The following is a 19,307-nucleotide window of genomic DNA, read 5'->3' on the forward strand; positions in this document are numbered from 1 at the left end:
TTGGAAGTGCAACATTCAAGTTAGGACTTGCAAATAAGCATGCCAGTTCCATTCCTGATGAAAAGCCCCAACCCAAGGACTATTTATAGAAGCAGCACAGGCTGAACTGCACAAGCTCCTCCGCCAGCCTGCCTAACCAGCTGGATGCGAGGGGTGGTTGCAGGGATGGGGCACTCAGGGCTTGGTGCCCATTCACTCCTTCACTTCTTAAAAACACTTCAAATTGCCACAGGGTTTATAGCAGGTGAGGAGAAATTGGACCCAGCCCTATATAGCTGAAACTCAGACTGTTGCTGAGGCCGGTTTGAGCTGCATTTCCCTGTCCTTTTAATCTTCCATGCAAAAGATGACAGTCTTACAGCAGACGGACCACTTAAGCAATGCTAAAAGAAGCCAGACCACACATCATAAAAGAATACGTCCAGACATATTTAATGCAATAAAGTTGGTGTTCAATGGCACTCATAAATAAGAGACTTTGTTCAACACTTTACAAGTAAAGCTCTCAGTTATACTACATTAGCAGGTACCTTTGAGGAAGAAACAGCTGCAGGGGGTAATTTAAGTTGCATCAAGGCTTGAATGACCAAACTGCATCAGAGAGGGTTGAAGTGAGAATCATCCCATTGTCAGGCTTCAAACTGGGCTATAAGGATGGTTGCTGGGCTCCATCACTATTCCCCTTAGTTTCTTCCTCTTCTATTGCTAAATTCATATAGTGAAACAGAGCTGAGGAGGAGCAGCAACAGGAATCAGGGCACATCTATGTGCTGTCCTGACACAGTTACCTGACAGAGGAAGAAGGGGGCTCTTCCCATCCCTGCAGCTGAGAGGCCCTTGCTTCACCCGTAAGTGCTCCGGCTGCCAACAGCTCTGACAGTGGTTTCTTTGTACCCCAAACAGCTCCCATTGGCCCCAGCATAAACGTGGTTGTTGCTGAAATCTGAGGCTTGTGCTTAATGCATTCAAAAGGAGCAGGGAGAGCCCAAAGTGTTTAAAGAATAGAAGGGTTCCACTGCTTAAAACATGCATGCTAACCAGTTTTACAACTGCGAGCATGTCCTACCTGATTTACTTACAGCTTAAGTCCACTGTGCATTCCCAGCAGGGGAATGAGTGACGGCTGTTTCATAGAGCTGACATTATCATGCTTCTAATATTAAATATGAACACATACACAGCTAGAAACAAGACACTCCACGCTGTATAACACCATCTTACAAGTACCTAGGAATTGCATGTCTAGGTGAAACAGTAAATGTGAAACTCAAAGCAAGTGCTACCAGTGGAGTTCCACGTTTTGCCCTCAGAAGAAAACACTCTCGTGTTGGGGATACACTATAATTTAGGAGAGTTCTTGGGGGAAAAAAAATCGCTCATACAGCCATCCCCCATTTCAGGGCAAAGTCAATGTTGAAGGCTGATGTCTCCCAGCAAACCTTTACATTTAAAACTGCTTTTGAGAACTCATTTGCAGTTATAACTTCGTATTTTGGGAAAACGATATCAGGAAGGGGGAAACAATCAGCTTGCAACATTATCAGGAAGGCTTCTTCGGTTTGGTTCAAGTTCAACTTCATCCAACACTAAACCATGACCCCAAAGCCACCCAAAGAGGGTCATGGCTTCACTTCCGCAGTAAGAATCCTCCAGATACTCCTCCCATGGAGAAGCTTCAGTGTTTTAAGAGGGAGGGCTACTCTGCATGGCACTGGCACACCTAAATACCCAGCGTGTTACTCCATAGATGCTTTGCTCCATAAACATTTGCTAAAGACCAACACCCAGATGTTTAAAACGTGTTCTTTCAATACCAGCTGCAGTGAGCACGTCTGGAAACCTTCCAAGTCTCTGCCATTCACCGGCATAGAAATGCCATTTGAATTAGCTGTTAGACCCATTGTGGTAGTTGCATTCTCATTTTATTCACAGCAAAGGCAAGTTCAGAATACTCGGCGGCTGCTGCAATGCTCGAAACAGCCGATCAATTGTTAGGTGAAGTTGGAAAGAACATGAACCAGAGAACATCAACGACGTGGCACTGCTATCGGGATAACTCTTGCGGTAACTCCACCCCGAGGGAAAACGCATCACTGAGTTTTGGAGTTGAATCGGAGAGCAAAATCTGCTTCCAGGCCCACAGACACAGGAGTGTGCAACGCAGGCTTCGCCGGAGTGGTACTAATGGTATTGATAGGATTGAAAGGAGAAAGTGCTTTCCATAAAGGTAGACTCATGTCTCAAAGTGCTTTTAGTCTGTCAGTGGTTAGAAAACATTCTCTACAAGTTTTTTACACTTATCTTACAATGATTCTCAGCACGTTTACTTAGAAGGAAGCTCCTAGGTTTCTGGTTTTGGGAAGTTGGGATTGAACACTTTGGTCTCTTAAGAGGCTGCATTTCTCGCTCTGTAGTGTTTTATACTCTTCAAGGCTACTCATATCTCTCACCCCACGACTTAACCATCACTGGAGGCACTGGCAGGAAGAGCAGGCAGGCTTGCACCCAGCACCCAGACAAGCACTTAGGGAAACCAGCTCCCTTAGGTGTCACTGCAGGCATTCCACACACCAGGAGCATCGAACACTCTACGATTACACTGAAATTTAGCCTCCTTCGTCCCCCAACTCAGACAAACCAAAGCCAAGTCTCAGTATAACAGTTTAGAAGGACTCTATGGCTTAGCTTTTAGAGGTGGGGTTTACATGGGGATGAAGTGGCAAGAGACCCCTCGAGGAAAGCACCACCAGCACAGCACCTTGGTGGGTCACTGACACCCACCACCTGATAAAGGAAAAGGACTGCTCAAGGTTTTAAGCCTCCAAAGTGCTTTACAGCCATCCATCCATGAGGAACAGCCTTCCTCCATGAAGAACAATCCCCAACAGAAACACTTAGTGACCAAAAGGCATCGGAAAGCAAGGGCCCATGCTCCAAAGCTGCTCCCTGGGGAAGGGGGCTCAGACCTTGGGGGCAGAGATGTCCCTGGCTCAGCAGGACAGGCACTGAAAGACAGGAGCTGGTTTTAAGGCACTGGAGTAATTGATTTGCTTAAGGCTGTTATAGGAGGTAGGGACAGAAGAGGTTGGGATGTAGACATCCTAAACTCCATTTCCATCCAATCGGCCTCACGTTCTTACTTTAATTCCCTTACATTTAGCTTGCTTCCATTCGGCACATCTCCCAGTTGGTTTCTCCCTTTTCCTGAGCATTTTGATTTAAACCAACTGAAAAACCCAACTGAAAACCATCTCTCCAGTGGTGATGCTCTTTAAAGAGAACTAAGGATACTTTCTGGCTTTCTTAGAAGACCTATCAGTCTGCAGTTTTGAAAGGAATACATTTGGGGGAAAATAGGAGAAGAAAAACCATGTTTGCTCACGTAACGAGACAGCAGCCTGTCCTCTGTAGTAACTACTCTCCATGACAGTCATCCAAGAAGAGTCCAAGTCCCAGGTTCACTCCCCACCTTCTCCATCAGTGGTTTCAGGCAGTGTGTTTGCCAGGCTGGGTTGGGACCATCCCTGGTGCCCAAAGGGAAGCAGACGACCAAGTGAGATGCCTTCTTCTCGCTTCCCAGCCGGATGAAGGTGGCAGAGCAGCCCTGAGGACAAGCCTATCGGTGCCCGCTCTGGTAGGTGTAGGAGATGGGCTGCCGAGCGCCAGGCCTCACCGTGAAGGTGTTGGTAGGTCCACTGTACTGCGAGGTGCCATGGAGAGGTCTGGAGGGAAAGCAGAGGGAAAGTCATTGAAATCCAAGGAAACCCTTTGGGTTTATTCAATACTGCAATTATATATTCTTTTATCTAGTGGAGCAGGGTGGCTTTTGTCACCGTTTGTCTCCATTCAGTGGCATGAGGTGGAGAGAGCCATCACTATGGCTGGGACCAGTGTGGCATCCACGGTCCTGGACTGAGGGGGCAGGAGATGAGGAGCAGGCATAGCCAGGCATCAGGTGGCACCACATGAGCCAAAGGGCAGTGCCTTATCCCTGCCCTCTCCTTCCCATCCCTCCCCTCCTTCAAACCAAAGGGACACGGGAAGGCGCCAGCTCAGGGCTGCACGTACCTGGGGGCTGCCACCGCGCTGGGGGGTGAGAAATCCCCATTCTGCCCCTTGTACTTGGCATCGGCACTGCCGTACGGAGCCGCTTTCCCAGCGCCATCAAGGGACGTCCTCCGGCCCTGGGCACTTGTGGGGCCGTTCCTATGGCCGGAGCTGAGGCGACGGCCGTTGTCCCCAGCCGAGGAGCTGTAACCCCCGGGGCTATAGGAGGAGAGGGTGCCCGAGGCACGGGGGGGTGCAGCAGCCCGGGGGTAGGAGCTGTCGGGCTCGGAGACATAAAGGCGCTTCTTGATGAGCGGGCGCGGGTTCGGGCAGCGGCTGATGTACCCGGCAGAGCTGCTGTAGTCCGGGTACTGCGGCACCAAGTCGCTGCTCCTCCTGCTCGGCTCCAGGGCTGGGGGCTCGGGGTTGCCCCCATAGTTGCGGCCGTAGCCGGGCCACCTGAAATACCGCGGGGGCTCCGAGCCCCGGCTGCTGTCGGGGAAGCTGGGGCACTTGCGGTTCTCCTCCCGACTCGGGAGAGGCGCCTCGGTCTCATCCGCCTCGTTGCTGAATTCAGGGGGTGGTGGGATAATCCCATAGTCCAGCACCGCCTCCCCGTTCTCCTCCTCCCTGTGCACACCGCGGCGGGCCGGGATGGGCTGTTTCGGCTGCCCTGGCTCAAGGAGACCTCGCAGGAGGCTGGAAGCATCAGCCCGCCGGTGCCCGGGGATGCTCATGGGCTGTGCATCACCCACGGCGCGTGTATCCCGGCCCTGCTCCGAGGAGCTGGAGAAGGATGGAGGTCTGCTCCATCCCGACCCCGCTGTTCCCACCGCAGGCGGCCGGGGCACCACGGTGAAGGAGCCAGGCTTGGATTCGTGGCGGTAGAAGCTGGTGGAGGCGGTGTCTGACAAGGCACTGCTGGGTTTCAGGGGCAGCTTGGCCCGTGGCACGGCTCCCACCTCACCCCCCTGCCGGCCCCGCTGGGCGCGCTGCCGGGCTGCCAGCAGCAGAGCCATGGGGGACCCCGGCTCCACGCGTTCCCCCGTCACCGGGTGGATCAGCTCCTCCTCTTGCCCTGCTCCCGAGGGGCTCCTGGACAAGCCCATGGGGCCGGGTGGCTCAGCCGGGCTCGAGGCACAGGGTGGCTCTGCTGAGCTGGCCCCAGCCCGGTGCACCTTGTACTGGAAGATGGGCGCATCGGGCTGCGGTGCTGAGCTCCGTGCAGGAGAAACAGGGGGTGATGGCGAGGTGGGAGCAGGGGGCTCCTCCACAGTGCCTTGAGCTGGGTCTGGGGGGCTCACACTGACGTTGAGGGGCTCGGGAGAAGGGCTCGAGTTCTCTGTGGGCTTGCTTGTGGCAGGAGCAGGATGGTCCTCGTGCCCTGGCTCATCCTTCTCCACTGCAGCTGCTGGTGCTGGGAGCAGGCTTGGGGCTGGTTTTGGCAGCACTGGTTCACCTGGGTCAGGAGGGCTCTTCCTCAGGTCAGGAGGGCTCTTCCTCATACGTGGGGTGCTGCCACCATCCTCGGAGCCCTGTTTCTGGCTGCTGAGCCCCACAGCAGGTTTCCCTTCTTTCTTCAGGGACAGCACAGCCTCCAGCTCATTCCTGATCTTCATCACGCTGCAGGGCTGTGCGGTGGAGCCGCTGTCCGGAGCGGGGAGCACCGTGCTGGGAGAGCCACCATTGGCAATGGGGATGCTGCTGGGCACCTCTTTCTTCTCACTCTTCCCTTCTATGGGTAACTGCACATCCTTCCCTGCAGGTTGGGGCACACTGAGGCTGGGTTCATGGCTGCTGGTGTGGTTGGTACCAGCATCCACGGGCTGGGGAGCAGCCGGCTTCTCCGCTGGCTTCTCCTCCCTCCGTGGGGAGCGCAGGAGGGCAGAGAGCTCGTGCCGCAGCCTGCTCAGGTTGCCAGCATCCCTCCAGTCATCCTCAGCGGTCGGGTAGTCCGGAGGAGGGAGGTCCAGGTCGTTGGCAGTGAGGGGTTCAGGGTTTGGAGGAGGAGAGTCTTTCTCGGCTGTTTTTGGCTGGGGAACCTTCTCCACCTCGGAGCCTGGCTGCGGGGACTGGTGACCAGCAGGATTCACCCCTTGGCTGAGCCCTGCACCCGGCTTGGGGCTCAGTGGTGGGGGTGTTGGCTTAGTGATGGCCTGTCGCAATGGGGAATTCCTTTGCTCAGCTTCTCCTGCGTAAGCCTTGGCTGCGGGTCTGATGGTGAAGCAGGGAGGGAGGGCGGGCCGGGCATGGGGCTGCCTGGGGAAGGGCTCCTGCCCCATGGGCTGGTTCTCCTGCACCGGGATGGAGGAAGACCGGGTTGGGGCTGGTGGAGGCACCTTGAAGGACCTGGGGAAGGTGAGGTGAGGCTCGGGACAGTGCTTGGGCTGCAGGCTCTCCTTTGGGCCAGGGGCAGCAGGGACCCCAGGCTCGGCAGGGCAAAGCGGACCCTCAGCATCCGCCTGCCTCGTGTTCAGCACTGTCTCGGACTTCCACTTGGAGATGCCGGTGGTGAAGGGAGCCGGGGCCCGGTTGAGCGGAGGAGCTCCCGGTGGGGCTGGCGGGATGAAGTCCGGAGGAGCCGGTGTGCTGGGCGAGGACAAGGCAGAGGATGGAGGTGGCGGAGCTGCCATGGCAGGAGGTGGTGGCACCACCTCAGGCGGTGGTGGTGGGGGCAGCATTTCGGGTGGCGGAGGGACCGGCGAGGCTGGTGGTGCGGGTGCCGGTGCCGTTGGAGGGGGTGGTGGGGGCACTGATGGCGGCGGAGGGATGTCTTCATCCAGGTCATCCCCATCGAGAGCCTGCGGGCGCAGGTCCCCCACCGAGCTGTACATTCGGTAGTTCCCATTGACCTGGGAGCCAGATCCTGCAAGGAAGAGCGAGAGCACGGCAGCATGAGCACCCTCTCCATCAGTGCAGTGATGGCCAGCATCGCCTCCGGCCAGCTATCCTCCTAGCAAGGCAGTTTATATTGCTGAGCAGCTCTTTGAAGCTGGCAGCACTGTAACAGCCACTACACCTCACCCCTTAGAAATGAATTCATTTTCAGTGACTTCAAAACCAAATTAATAGTAGACTCTGTTTTAGCACGAAAATCCCATGATCACACTGTCTGCTCCAGAGCTTGGTACCTGCATCCTTCCTTCCCCAAGGGCACGGTGCTGCTGAGCACTTAGTGCCACCCAGGACTCAGCAGAGAAGATCCCTTACCAAGAGCTGGTTTTTCCTCAAAGTCTTCTGGCACTGACGGCGTTGGCACAGCCACCCCATGGGATTCCTGGGCATTCTGCAGTAGTTGAGAAGAAGGAGCTGTTAGGTTTATGCCCAGGGTATCAGAGCACAGGCCCTAGCCTGTATAACTGGTAATTTGTCTACACAAACAGGAACCTGATGGGATGCAGGGCTGTTTCCAAGACATGGAGTTATAGGGCTTAAAGGGATGAACAATAAAGGTTGCACAAGCCACAGAAACAATCCCCCCTGTGCTGTCAGGTGAGGAGGGGCTGGAGAGGCGCATGGCTATTTCACATCCACATTTAGGGCTCCCCAGCATCCGTTCCTCACCATTCACATCGAAGCACGGGTTTTGTGGGCATTGCTCCCCACCAAGCACTGCCAGCTCGCACCACAGTCAGGTACACACCACCCTAAAGTCACAGGCAGACTTCCAGCTTTTTGGGAAACAGCAGATGTGAACACTGAGGAAAACTGCTGCTTGTGTGGTTTGTGTTTCACTCTCAGTTACTCCCTTCGCATTCATGCTGAACACTCAGCAGTGCCTTTAGCTGGTAAAGGACCATGCAATTTAGCAGCCTACACATCTGCGAGGATGCTTTGTGTAATTACAGCCACCCGCCATGAGATATTCATGGCACACTGACTCACCTGCAGTGCTGACCAGGGCTCCGGTACACCTACCAGGAGCAGAAAGCCTCTCCTTCCCTCCACTGACTCACTGCAGGGAGATTGCAGCTGCTCATCACACCTACATTAACGTGTCCTGACCACAAACTGATGCTGAATCAGGCTGTGACGGAGGCAGTGGCCTGGACTTCCACATACCAGCACTGGGAGAGACCCATAGCACAGAAACAACACCATGAGCAGCAGAAGCTTGCAGACCCCATGGGCAATGGTCAAGGACGCACTGTCCCATTCCCCGGCTCCAGGGTCCACCCTCTTGCACTCCTACTTACCTGGGGCAGGTGTTTGCATTAGCTGTTAACAGCCCATTATCCTGCCATCAGCCTGCACCAGCGCAGTGGTGTTCTGCATACAAAAGCCTAGATAATGATTGAGCCGTGCCCTTTGCCTTTCACTGGTATTATCGCTATTTCTACAGGAGATTGCTACGGGATTCCAAAGTCTCCTTGATCAAAGGTTAAGCTGGGTTTATACAGCCAGCCCCATCCAGGGTGCAGACAGTGCATTAGCATCACACACTGCCCTGGGCATGGGGAATGAGGAAGAGGGGAGCTGCTGGGGCAGAGCTGACTTGAGAAGCAGCAGCCTGGGCTCCCGCAGAGAGCTTTTGACAAAGCAATAAGGAAGTACAGGTTTCACTTGCAAAGGCCATCAGATGGACCAAGGATCCTCTATAACCACAAAGATCCCTTCTGAATAATGAACCGGTTATTGGCAAGCCAAGAGAGAGCGAGTGGAAATTCACATTCCTGGGGTTGCACAACCGAACGGACAACTTCATGCTGATGGAGAAGGCGAGGTTTGCTAAGGCATTAGGACAGCTCTGTTTGTGGTAAAACAACAGACTAGGTGAGCCCTATAGCCTCAGCTGAGACCTCTTCAGTGCTCCCAAAGATACAGTACAAGGAAAGATCCTTAACTTCAGCTGGAAGCCAGAGGGAAGACAAAGACTAACAGAGGCACTTCAAGGGCCGATAATGGAATTGTCCAGAGCAATGAGGTAACAACCACAAAGAGGAGAATCTAAACCAGCTCCAGCAGTTCCCATTTGCTACGGAAATGCATTGCTGCCAGCCTGCAGAGCACACGGGGATCTGCTCATTTGCAGGGAAACAAAGATGTCTGAGCCCTGCTTTCCAAGCACCATACGCATCACATGTTTGGGTAGGAGCAGAGAGGGAATGGCAGTCGGAAGAGATCTATGCAAAGCTGGAGGAAACAGTCCACAGAAAGGAGGAGCGATTTCGGACGTGTCATTTCAGCAGGGCCTCAGGACTGGGCGAGCCTGTCTCACACCGAGAGTTTCTGCAGCAGTTGCGAATGCTCAGCATCTCCCCAAACCCTCCCATCCCCGCGTCATGAGCTGCCTCCTGAAATGGAAAGCATCTCCATAGGCTGCCAGGCTCCAGAGATGCACCGGGAGATCGCTTCCCTCTGCCGCGCTCGCTCGGGGTGTGCCCAGCCCAGCAAAGCTCCAGCTGATTCAGAGCAGGGCTGGGGGGAGCGCTGCGCCAGGAACCAGCATTTCCAGTTTGCGGTACCTGGATCAGATTCCTGCGCGGGGGATCCCGGCGGGGGAGCTTTCACTGTAACCACCAGGAATCGCTGTTCAGTGCGGGAACACAGCCAGAACCCCCCTGCTCTAGCGAAGGGGACCTGCCTGTCCTCATGGTCCCCAGTCTCTCAGGAGCCCACGATTCCCATAGAATCCCAGACTTGTTTGGGTTGGAAGGGACCTTAAACTCCTCCAGCTCCAACCCCTGCCACGGGCAGGGACCCCTTCCATAGAGCAGCTTGCTCCAAGCCCCTGTGTCCAACCTGGCCTTGAACACTGCCAGGGATGGGGCAGCCACAACTTCTCTGGGCACCCTGTGCCAGCGCCTCAGCACCCTCACAGGGAAGAGCTTCTGCCTCAGAGCTCATCTCGGTCTCCCCTCTGGCAGGTTAAAGCCTTGGCCTGTCCCTACATCCCTTGTCCCAAGCCCCTCTCCAGCTTTCCTGCAGCCCCTTCAGGCACTGGAGCTGCTCTCAGGTCTCCCCTTCAGGAGCCTTCTCTTCTCCAGGCTGCCCCAGCCCAGCTCTCTGAGCCTGGCTCCAGAGCAGAGCTGCTCCAGCCCTCGCAGCATCTCCATGGCCTCCTCTGGACTCACTCCAACAGCTCCACATCCCTCATCCATTAAATGAACTGGGTTTAAGGCTGCCTCTTACAAGAAACTGACCAATACACAACCAAAAGACACCTTGGTCCCTCTGACACCCCAGGATATCTCCAAATGTGAAGAGCTATCCCCAGACTCCTGGTTTTGAAGCAGAGCTATGGAACTTGGGGGTTAACTAGAGGAATTTATTCCCCCAGGAGGTCTGCCAGCACCTGCAGAGCCCAGGAAGCCAGGTGGGCAGGGGGATGTGGTGGTACCCAAGAGGCAGGCAGCAGAGCCCCCTTTCCCGCAATCCCTGCTGGGACTCGGGAGCAGCCCAAGGGAAGGTGATCTGGGGGGAGGCATCCAGGCACAGGAAGGCTGTGGGGCAGGGCGTGTGCATCCTCCTGACTCACAGCTGTGCCTCGGAGGTGGGTGCAAAGAAAGGGTTAAGGCTGGAGCTGCAGAGCGGCTCAGTGCAGACAGGGATGTGGCAGCGGGAGCGCCTGTGCCAGTGCCAGTCCTAATCAAACCTCATCAGAATAATGCAAATACCCAGCACACACCAATCCTTCAGAAATGTTTCTTATTCCTACCGATTTCCTCAGTCAAACCTGTTGCTCTTGGAAGAGAAGGACAGGTTTGTGAGGGACCCTCACAAGAGCAATAGGGGGGAGAAAAGCCCCAGAGCCAGCAGAAAAGCACCATGGCTTGGGCGACAGCCCTGAGGGTGTATCTCAAGGACGTACGTACTCTTTATTCCTCTATCACATACACTTCCACTACTATAGCATCTGAAAGCTCTAAGAAGGTGCAAAGGGCCAGTTGCCCTCTAGAAGCCTGGAGGGATGGGGTGCCCACTATGGTTGCACACCCAAACTGTGCTACTAGAGACGAGTCTCTCAGGACCAGTCTTGCAGTTCCCAGGTGAGGTTTTTCACTATGATCTTTGGGAAAGCATCACAGAGGGCACAACCCCTTTGTAGAGCCTGTGTAACCCCATAACCCCCGGATTATGCTCTCCAGTGGATATAATAGCCCCTCCTGACAGTTGTCACCCCCCACCCCAAGCTGCCCTCCCAGTGACACCCGCACAACCCCAGGAACTCCCAATGGCACCCAGGTGACAGCAACCAGCCCATTCTCTGCTGAAGGTGGTGGCTGCTCTAAAGGACAAGGATGTAGGAGGAAAAACATCCTTTGCTGTCAGAGCCGATTTCCTTGTCAAGACCAAAGGCTTTGATGTGTGTGACTGTCTTTACCGACCTCCAGTGACCTGCACTTCAGATTTAGCTATTGCCATCTCCAGACTATCTCTGAGCAACCAAAACCTCACTGTACTTGCACACACAGCAGCAGGGCTGAAGCCAGCAGTGAGTGCATGTGGCTCCTGGAATCCCAGCTGGGTTAAAGCCACCTCCAAGCCCTCTGGGTCTGGCTGCTTTGGCACTTGCTGCTCAACCCCTGCATCCAGATGGAGCACTGGGAATGGTTTCCCTTATACAGGGATGGAGAATCCTCCTCTGCCCAGGTGCCTGCTGCATCACCTCCTTGTTCCTCTGCTGTAAACAGGGCACAGCTTTGCTATTGCTGTCTCCAGCAACATGGGTGATCCAGAGCGAGATACTGCCAGCAGCGGTGAGATAAAACGTGGTGCAAGCCAGATCTATCATCTACATGCTCAGCAATTTTACCTTTAATTGAAAATACAAATCTAATGATGCTTACGTCTGATGCCTGAGCATCTTGCTTATGTCCAACACAGCCATGAACTCAGATCACCTCCTAATCCAGCAGCATTATTATAGAGTGGTTCTGCTTTTCATTTGCTTTCTTCCCTCGGGTAGAGGATGAGAGCAGCAGCCAGCCCAGCTGGTTCTGGGCACTGCCACAGTGAATCCCAGCACCGGGCTGGATACTCACAAGGGGTAAGAACGTCAGCAGAGGCCGGACTCTCGGACGTGGTTTCAGCGTTGCCGTGCCAGAGTCAGTCATTGTCCCAAAGCGATTGTCACCATAATACACTTCAATCACATCACCTGAGGGGAAGAGGAGACTGTTAGGATGCGCAGCCACAGCTCTGTGTTTGAGGCAACAGGAAAAACGTGGACACCGCTTAATTCCTGTGAAGAACTTGCTGTATCAGCTCCCAGGAATGGCCAAACCCCATTAGATTCTGAGGAATACCCAAGTGTTTTAAAGATGGGGGGAAAAACATCCCAGGTGCTGGCAATGCAGCCCCACACTGCAGGGCAAAGAGCCTTCCCAGAGCTCCAGATGCTGGAGTTTAATAAGCACAGATGTCAAGGTCTGTTCTGAAAGGCTTATTTCTAACAGGAGCTGACTGAAATGTGCCTCAGGAAGGTCAAAAGTTAGCAGAAGCACTCAATTCACTCCCCACCCAGGTGATGCTTAGGGAAGGAAAACGCTTCAGGAGCAACTGCATAGTGCCACGAGGCTCTGGCCCCTGGGAGAGCAGGTCCAGGGCTGGCACCCACAGACCAGCTCGTGGACTTGATGACCATAAAGGTCTTCTCCAGCCTAGTCAGTTCTGTGCTAAGCTTGGTCAGGATCTGACCTTGGTCAATCCATCAGCAGCTGGAATTGAGGGGGAAGGCAGCAGCAGAGCCCGACCACACCAGATGGAGGGAGGGAGGCTCCTGCCCTTCCTCACCTGCTGACCGCTGCATCCGAGTTAATTACAGGTTCTCTCAGCCCTATCATGACAGCAGGTCCCTGTCATGACACCACAGAGGCAGCAGAGGCGTCCCTGGCCCTTGCCTTGTGGCAAGCAGGAAGGGGCGAGCAGAGGGGAACACCTCACTGTGCTGCTTGGACACAGCGATGGAACCGGGACACACAGGGGCTTCCCAAGGAGGATTCTCCCCTTGTTTTGGTCCCATCATCCAAGGGCAGCAGGAGGGAGGTGATGGAGCTGCTTTCCCTGCTGTGGCTGACCCCCACCAGCATCCCTAGCTGCGCTGCTGGAGCAGCCTCTGTCTGACCATGCAATTGGTACCAGGGGACGAACAGTGCCTGCCACAACACATTGACACCTCAGCCTGCCTTACAGAGACATGCTCTGGACATCATCCCACGGAACACTACTCTCAAGGAAGTCACTAAGGCAGAAAGCAGCCACAGAGCCCCAGCATTGCAAGCAGGAAAAGGCACCAGGGCCTCCAGGTTCCCAGCCCTGTGCTTTTACCCTGAACCACACCTTTTTGGGCCAGGTTTATTTCTGACCGTGAATAAAGCTCATAAAATTAGTTTAATTAAACTCTTTGTGGCTGATTAACAGCATGAATTAACAAGCAGAAGCACCGGAGCACGTAAACCCCACCTAGGCTGGAAGGAGACACACAGATCGTAGCCAGGGAGACAAACATTAAAGGGAAAACGAGGAGGAAAACAAGCAAAATGGCTGTGAGCAGAGAGAGAACGGCAGGAGCGCTCCCAAACAGCCTTCCATAGGGGTTTCAGTGAGAGGAAAGAAGCAACCAACCTCCCTCTGCACCCTGCAACACCAAGAAGTGAAGAGCTGAGGTTCTCCCCCCACTAAAAGAGCTTGGAAGTGAATCCTTCCACTAAAGTGTGAAGCACAGAAAGTTTCTGTCAAGTATCAAGCAATTAAAAGCCAAAGAGCAGAAAGGTGGAGGTGGTAAAAGCTCCACACTGAGGCAAAGGGGCCGGGCTGCATTTCTAAGCCCCCAAAACCCAAAGCAGGACTGCCTGCCTTAGGAGCTGGCTGGTGGTGTCACCAAATCCCTGCCCTGCTTGGACAGGCAGAGATTGGGCAAGAAGTTCACGGGAAACAGAGCTTTAGTGAGGAAAGAGGAGGGCAGATGCTTCTGGGAGCAGTCTCGCTGATGGAAAGCACTTGCATGAGCACCAGGAATGAAGAACCCGGCCACGCCAGGGGCTGGGCCGCAGCTACCACAGCCGCTGCTGCATTGATAGTTTGGAGGCAGATGAATTCCACACAACCTTGAAACCTGCCACTGCGTCCAGCAGGAATGCCAGCTTCTCCTTTCTCCCACCCACTACACCACAAGTTACCCTGGGCTACACCCAGGAGCACCCATCCTGCTACCACTGCCCTTATGGTCAGTCACGATGTCCTCTCCCTTCCACTACAAGCGATCCTTTACATAAAGGACATTTTCACTGAGCCCCAGACTGGTTTGGGATGAAGGGAGCTTAAAGCCCATCCAGTTCCAGCCCCTGCCACAGGCAGGGACCCCTTCCACTAAAGCAGCTTGCTCCAAGCCCCTGTGTCCAACCTGGCCTTGGATTTCTTTAGCTTTCAAAATACCAAGCACTTCAGTTTGTGTGGTCCTACCAAGAGTTAGCAGGGACAGGAGGAGCTGCTGGCTTCTCAAGGACAGCAGAGATGCCATCAAATTATCATTATTGTCCCATAAGGCCCGGGGTGACCCCAAACCCAGTGAGTAAGCAGCAAGAATTAAGGCCAATACAGCATGAGAGTTTGGATTCAGACAGTCTGGTGGAGCAGTGATAGAGTAGTTCAGAGACTTGAAATGATGGGAGTTTATATTAAACAAGGCACTAGGTAAACCCAGTGAGAAACTGCATTAAAGATCACAAGGTCTTTGATCCTAGATTACTAAGCATCCCTAACCTGAATGTGCTTAATTAAAGTAAAATGAGGTGCTTGTAGTTGTGTTTCCTCTGCTAGATAAACAGGACTTGCCTGCTAAGAGCCTGTCACCAGCAAGACCTGTGCTCTGCCAGCCTCGTTTCCTGGAAGGAGGGATCAGGAAACGCCTTTGGAGGCCGCAGGAAGCGGCTCCCTTCTACCTTGGCTACACTTGGGGCACTTTCTGACATTCAGACCTGTCCTGGAGCTGTGTCCTCAGCCATGCGGAGTCAAATAAGCAAATCTGCACTGCATGCAATGGAACTTCTCCCTCCTTGAGGGTTGCATCACCTGGAGTAGGCGCAGCAGGTTTGACGCTGGGGTATCCACAGCAAGGAGGCGGCATCAGTCACTATATTCAGGAATCTCTGAGTCAGTGACATGCAGACCTACACCCATTCCACATTGCTTAACTTGTGTTTACTTTGCACCAAAAGCTAAGGTGGGGATCAGCAGCAGCGGACTCCTTCTGGCAGCGGCGATGGCATGAAGCTGCACAGCAAAGAGTCAACAAACAGCGACGGGGCTTCGCCATGGCACTGTGGAAACCAAGGGACAGGAAGGTCTGAGCCCTGGACTGAGGAGCTGTGAGCACAGCCTTGCTGGTGAGGAGCCCACAGCTCAGCACACGCTCCTCTGAGCACGGTCACTCAGCGCCGGTGTGTCACTCTCCCCTCCACAAATTAACATTAATGATATAAACGCCAAGGGGATGCTGAGGAGTGATTCAACAGCTTTTATATAGGCTCAGATTTCAAGGACTGCTGGCTTTCGCTTTGGAAGCTGATCCACACAGCAATTCCCCACACCTGAGAGGAATGCCTTTGTACTGCAATTGCAGCCACGGAAATCAGGCTGGTAATAAGCCGACACAGCAACTTCTTTTCTTTTCCCTTTTTAAATCCAAGCCACATCAGAGAGAAGCTTGAATCCTCCTCAGATTTACAGCCCGTAGAAACAAGCGCGTTTCCTTTTGTGCTCGAGAGCTGTGTGAAACTCTCCGTCCCATTTTCATTTTATCTTTAGTTTCACCAGCTCAGCCTTCAGGGTGTAACCACCTTGCAACAGCATTAATGGACAATACTTCAACAGTGCACAGCTCAGCAAGCACCCAAGCCGTTCCTAAGCTTGGAAGGAGCTGTTGGAATCTTACAGCCACCAAACTTCATCTACAACCTGCTAATCTTTTATCTACCTGGCTCCACGACTGCTAATTTGGCTCCCTCCTCCATAAGCCTCCAGGGCACAGTATTGCAATTAAAACCACAGGGAAATACAAATAAACCCGGGGAAGGGGCAGCCCTCAACCCCCTCCAAGCACAGAGCCCTGCACGGAACAGGTTTCTAAAGTAAATAAGTAAAAGCCGGGGAGGCGCTGATGGAACGCGGCGTGGGAAAGAGCTGCTGGGGGCAGTAAAACGGACCCAAAGCAGTTCGCTTTAGGCAAGTTGGACCTCCCGGGGCGGGCCGGGACCCACCGGAGCCCGGCGCCGGTCTCAGGCTCCCCGGAGCCCGCAGAGCGCACGCCCCGCTCGGAGCAGCCCGGCTCCGTGCGCCCGCCGTCCCCGTCCCGTTCGTTCCCGGTCCCCGCGCACGGAGCTGCCCCGCTCCCAGCCCCGGGAGGTGAGGAGCGGACACTGACCGGTGCCACCAGCGCTGTCCGAGGTCACCTCCTGCGTGAAGATCCATGGCGGGTTGGTGGCGAACAGGGACGCGGCGGCGGGGCTGGGCTGGCGCTTCCCGAAGAGGCGGCTGAAGGTGCCCTGCACCGAGTGATGCTTCTTCATGGTGGCGAGCCCCGGCGCTGCCCGCCGCGCTCCGCACCGGCATCCCCGCCGCACCGGGGCCGCTGCCACCACGCAGGGATAGGGGGGGCCGGGCCGGGCGCGCCCCTCCCTCGGCTCCTCCCTCCATCCAGGTGCCTCCCGTCGCACCCGGGCCGCCCCTGCCCTGTGAAGCACGGGGTGGTTTGTGTGGGAAGGGAGCTCAAAGCTCCTCCAGCTCCAACCCCTGCCACGGGCAGGGACCCCTTCCACTAGAGCAGCTTGCTCCAAGCCCCTGTGTCCAACCTGGCCTTGAGCACTGCCAGGGATGGGGCAGCCACAGCTTCTCTGGGCACCCTGTGCCAGCGCCTCAGCACCCTCACAGGGAAGAGCTTCTGCCTAAGAGCTCATCTCAGTCTCCCTCTGGCAGGTTAAAGCCATTCCCCCTTGTTTTACCACATCTGATTCCGCCCCCCCAAACCCGCCCCAACACACACTATCAGCCTTTTCAAGTTAGCCCCATACTGAGCATCCAGGTTTGAGGTCTGCAGGTGTCCTTGAGTACAAGGAAATGCCAGATGGAGCCAAGGGAAGCTGAAGCACAATCCTTTCCTTCTGCTCTGTGTGTGTGTGCTATGAAGCAAATTAGCACTGAGCTTTTGGGGAGAGCACCCAAGTCCCCATCCTCCACGTGCAGATCCCCACTAGCCTCAGGGGGACTGTCCTTTGCCTTAAACCTCACCCCAACCCAATGCAACCTGTGTGCTGTGAGTGCTTGGGACTTCCTTGATGCAAAAGCTTAAAGATAGTAGGACTTGACCCCAAATCTTTCTTGGTTTCAGGTACAAAAGCAAGTGTCTAAAATTGATGGCAATTTACTGTGTCATACATGTCAAAAATGAGAGTTAATGAGTAACATTGGTTATTAATGCTGGATCTCTGGAGAACTTTAAACCCCAAATACCTGTCACAACATTAACTCTGAACACAGCTCACAGCTTCAGGGCAAAGTCACCCTCTCTTATATCCATTTCCAGCACGTTTTTAGAGTTAAATGATGGAGGTTTCTTTTTTTTTCAGTGATAAATATCACTTAATCACTTTGAAGTTAAGATTTTTACCACCTTTCTTTTTTTTTTGCTACAAAGCTCAAATTAAGACACATTAAATCACCTGTGAACAGTGAAAAATGAGTACTGTTAGGGTATTTCAAAGGGAAAACCTAATTATGGCATAAACTGTCAGGCAGCACTTAAATAAAGTGAATTAAGAAAAGAAGAGTTAAAATCTTGTACCACAGGAATTCAGCCCTGCAGTTGTAAGTGCAGAATCACACAATGGTTCAGGTTGGAAGGGAGCTTAAGGCTCCTCCAGCTCCAACCCCTGCCCCGGGCAGGGACCACTTCCACTGGAGCAGCTTGCTCCAAGCCCCTGTGTCCAACCTGGCCTTGAGCACTGCCAGGGATGGGGCAGCCACAGCTTCTCTGGGCACCCTGTGCCAGCGCCTCAGCACCCTCACAGGGAAGAGCTTCTGCCTAAGAGCTCATCTCAGTCTCCCCTGGGGCAGGTTAAAGCCATTCCCCTTGGCCTGTCCCTATCTAAAGGGGGTGTGCACAATTATGCCCAATGCCCCATGCTCCAATGGCAGCCGGCTCCCAGTCGGCTCTTGCAGCAGCGGTGCTGCGGAAGGGACAGCTCTGTGCCATGCACAAGCCCTGCAATTAGCGGGACTCACGCCTTGCTGACAGTTATCTTAACTGCTGCCTGTGTGGGACAGGGAGCGGGGACAATCCTGCAGCCATCTGCCCAGGAACACGCCACAGGGACCCACAGTTGGGTTTCAGTTGGGATGGGAGGCAAAGGGATTGCCCTGCCCGCAGGCAAGAGCAGGAAAAGAATGGAAACCGGGAAACAGCATTGCCCCAGAGAGCTCTGTGCAGGACCCAATACTGTGAACCCCAGACATGGAAAGAAAATTCACTGACACCTCTTGAAAGCAGGAATCGGATGAAATGAAGGACTTGGAAAGGGAGATTGACATTAGATATTAAGCCAAAGTTCTTCCCTATGAGGGTGCTGAGGCGCTGGCACAGGGTGCCCAGAGAAGCTGTGGCTGCCCCATCCCTGGCAGTGTTCAAGGGCAGGTTGGACACAGGGGCTTGGAGCAAGCTGCTCCAGTGGAAGGGGTCCCTGCCCGTGGCAGGGGTTGGAGCTGGAGGAGTTTAAGGTCCCTTCCAACCCAAACCAGTCTGGGATTCTATGATAGGCAGGACATATGTGCTTGCTGATATTCAGTCTTTGAGTGACCAAACCGAGCAGGATACACAGACAAAGTGAAGGGAAAGGGGAAAGAGAAAAGGAGCTATTTTAAGAAGAGAAGCCAATAAAATCCCACGGAATGAGAAAGCCTGGGCTCGTGCACGGCCGTGTCCTACAAAGTGTCATTGCACCAGGGACACATCAAAGGGGCTGCAGCGCCGCAGGGATGCTCTGCAGGAGGAGGAAGGTGTGATTCAGCCCCTGGAGAACTGCTCTGCCCTGGGGCAGGGGGGACTCCGGAGCAGCTCCATGGCTGGGAGCTGTACCCGAGCCACCAGCAGCGATGGCTGAGCCTCACCCTGGGTGGTGCGCGTTGGAAAACACACTCCTCACAACAGGAAGGGATGAGTGTTCCAAGGTGAATTTATTATCGCAGTGAACACAGGAGCTCATGTGCACCCTCCTGTCTGTTCCAGATGAAAAACGTTTGCTCTTTACCTTCCTCCTCCTAATAAA

General features: G+C 54.2%; 1 protein-coding gene across 2 annotated transcripts; it reads right to left on the bottom strand.

Annotated features, from left to right (window-relative positions):
• Positions 1-1,054: 1,054 nt before the first annotated feature.
• On the bottom strand, positions 1,055-17,415 carry CUNH6orf132 (chromosome unknown C6orf132 homolog). Of its 2 annotated transcripts, none has more exons than XM_062605363.1 (5): positions 17,291-17,415; positions 12,033-12,148; positions 7,258-7,333; positions 4,069-6,913; positions 1,055-3,722 (listed from the first exon to the last, which is right to left on the bottom strand). In XM_062605363.1, exons 2-5 carry the CDS (start codon positions 12,102-12,104, stop codon positions 3,617-3,619), a joined length of 3,099 nt encoding a protein of 1,032 aa, XP_062461347.1. In that variant the 5' UTR covers positions 12,105-12,148; positions 17,291-17,415; the 3' UTR covers positions 1,055-3,616. The 2 variants fall into 2 exon arrangements, with proteins under 2 accessions (XP_062461347.1, XP_062461346.1); XM_062605362.1 differs by lacking the exon at positions 17,291-17,415 and adding an exon at positions 16,412-16,698.
• Positions 17,416-19,307: the final 1,892 nt, after the last annotated feature.

This window comes from Pezoporus occidentalis, unplaced genomic scaffold (genome assembly GCF_034315485.1).
Source record: "Pezoporus occidentalis ecotype Australia unplaced genomic scaffold, CSIRO_AGI_Poc_V1 ctg92, whole genome shotgun sequence".
Classification (NCBI taxonomy): domain Eukaryota; kingdom Metazoa; phylum Chordata; class Aves; order Psittaciformes; family Psittacidae; genus Pezoporus; species Pezoporus occidentalis.

Excerpts from the sequence above, each read along its gene's own strand:
- CUNH6orf132 (XM_062605362.1), bottom strand. The coding sequence starts at position 16,556 with ATGAAGAAGCATCACTCGGTGCAGGGCACCTTCAGCCGCCTCTTCGGG. Across the intron at positions 7,334-12,032 it reads TGCTGACGTTCTTACCCCTT|AATGCCCAGGAATCCCATGG; the intron begins GTGAGTATCCAG and ends CAACTACTGCAG. Across the intron at positions 3,723-4,068 it reads AGCGCGGTGGCAGCCCCCAG|ACCTCTCCATGGCACCTCGC; the intron begins GTACGTGCAGCC and ends CTTTCCCTCCAG.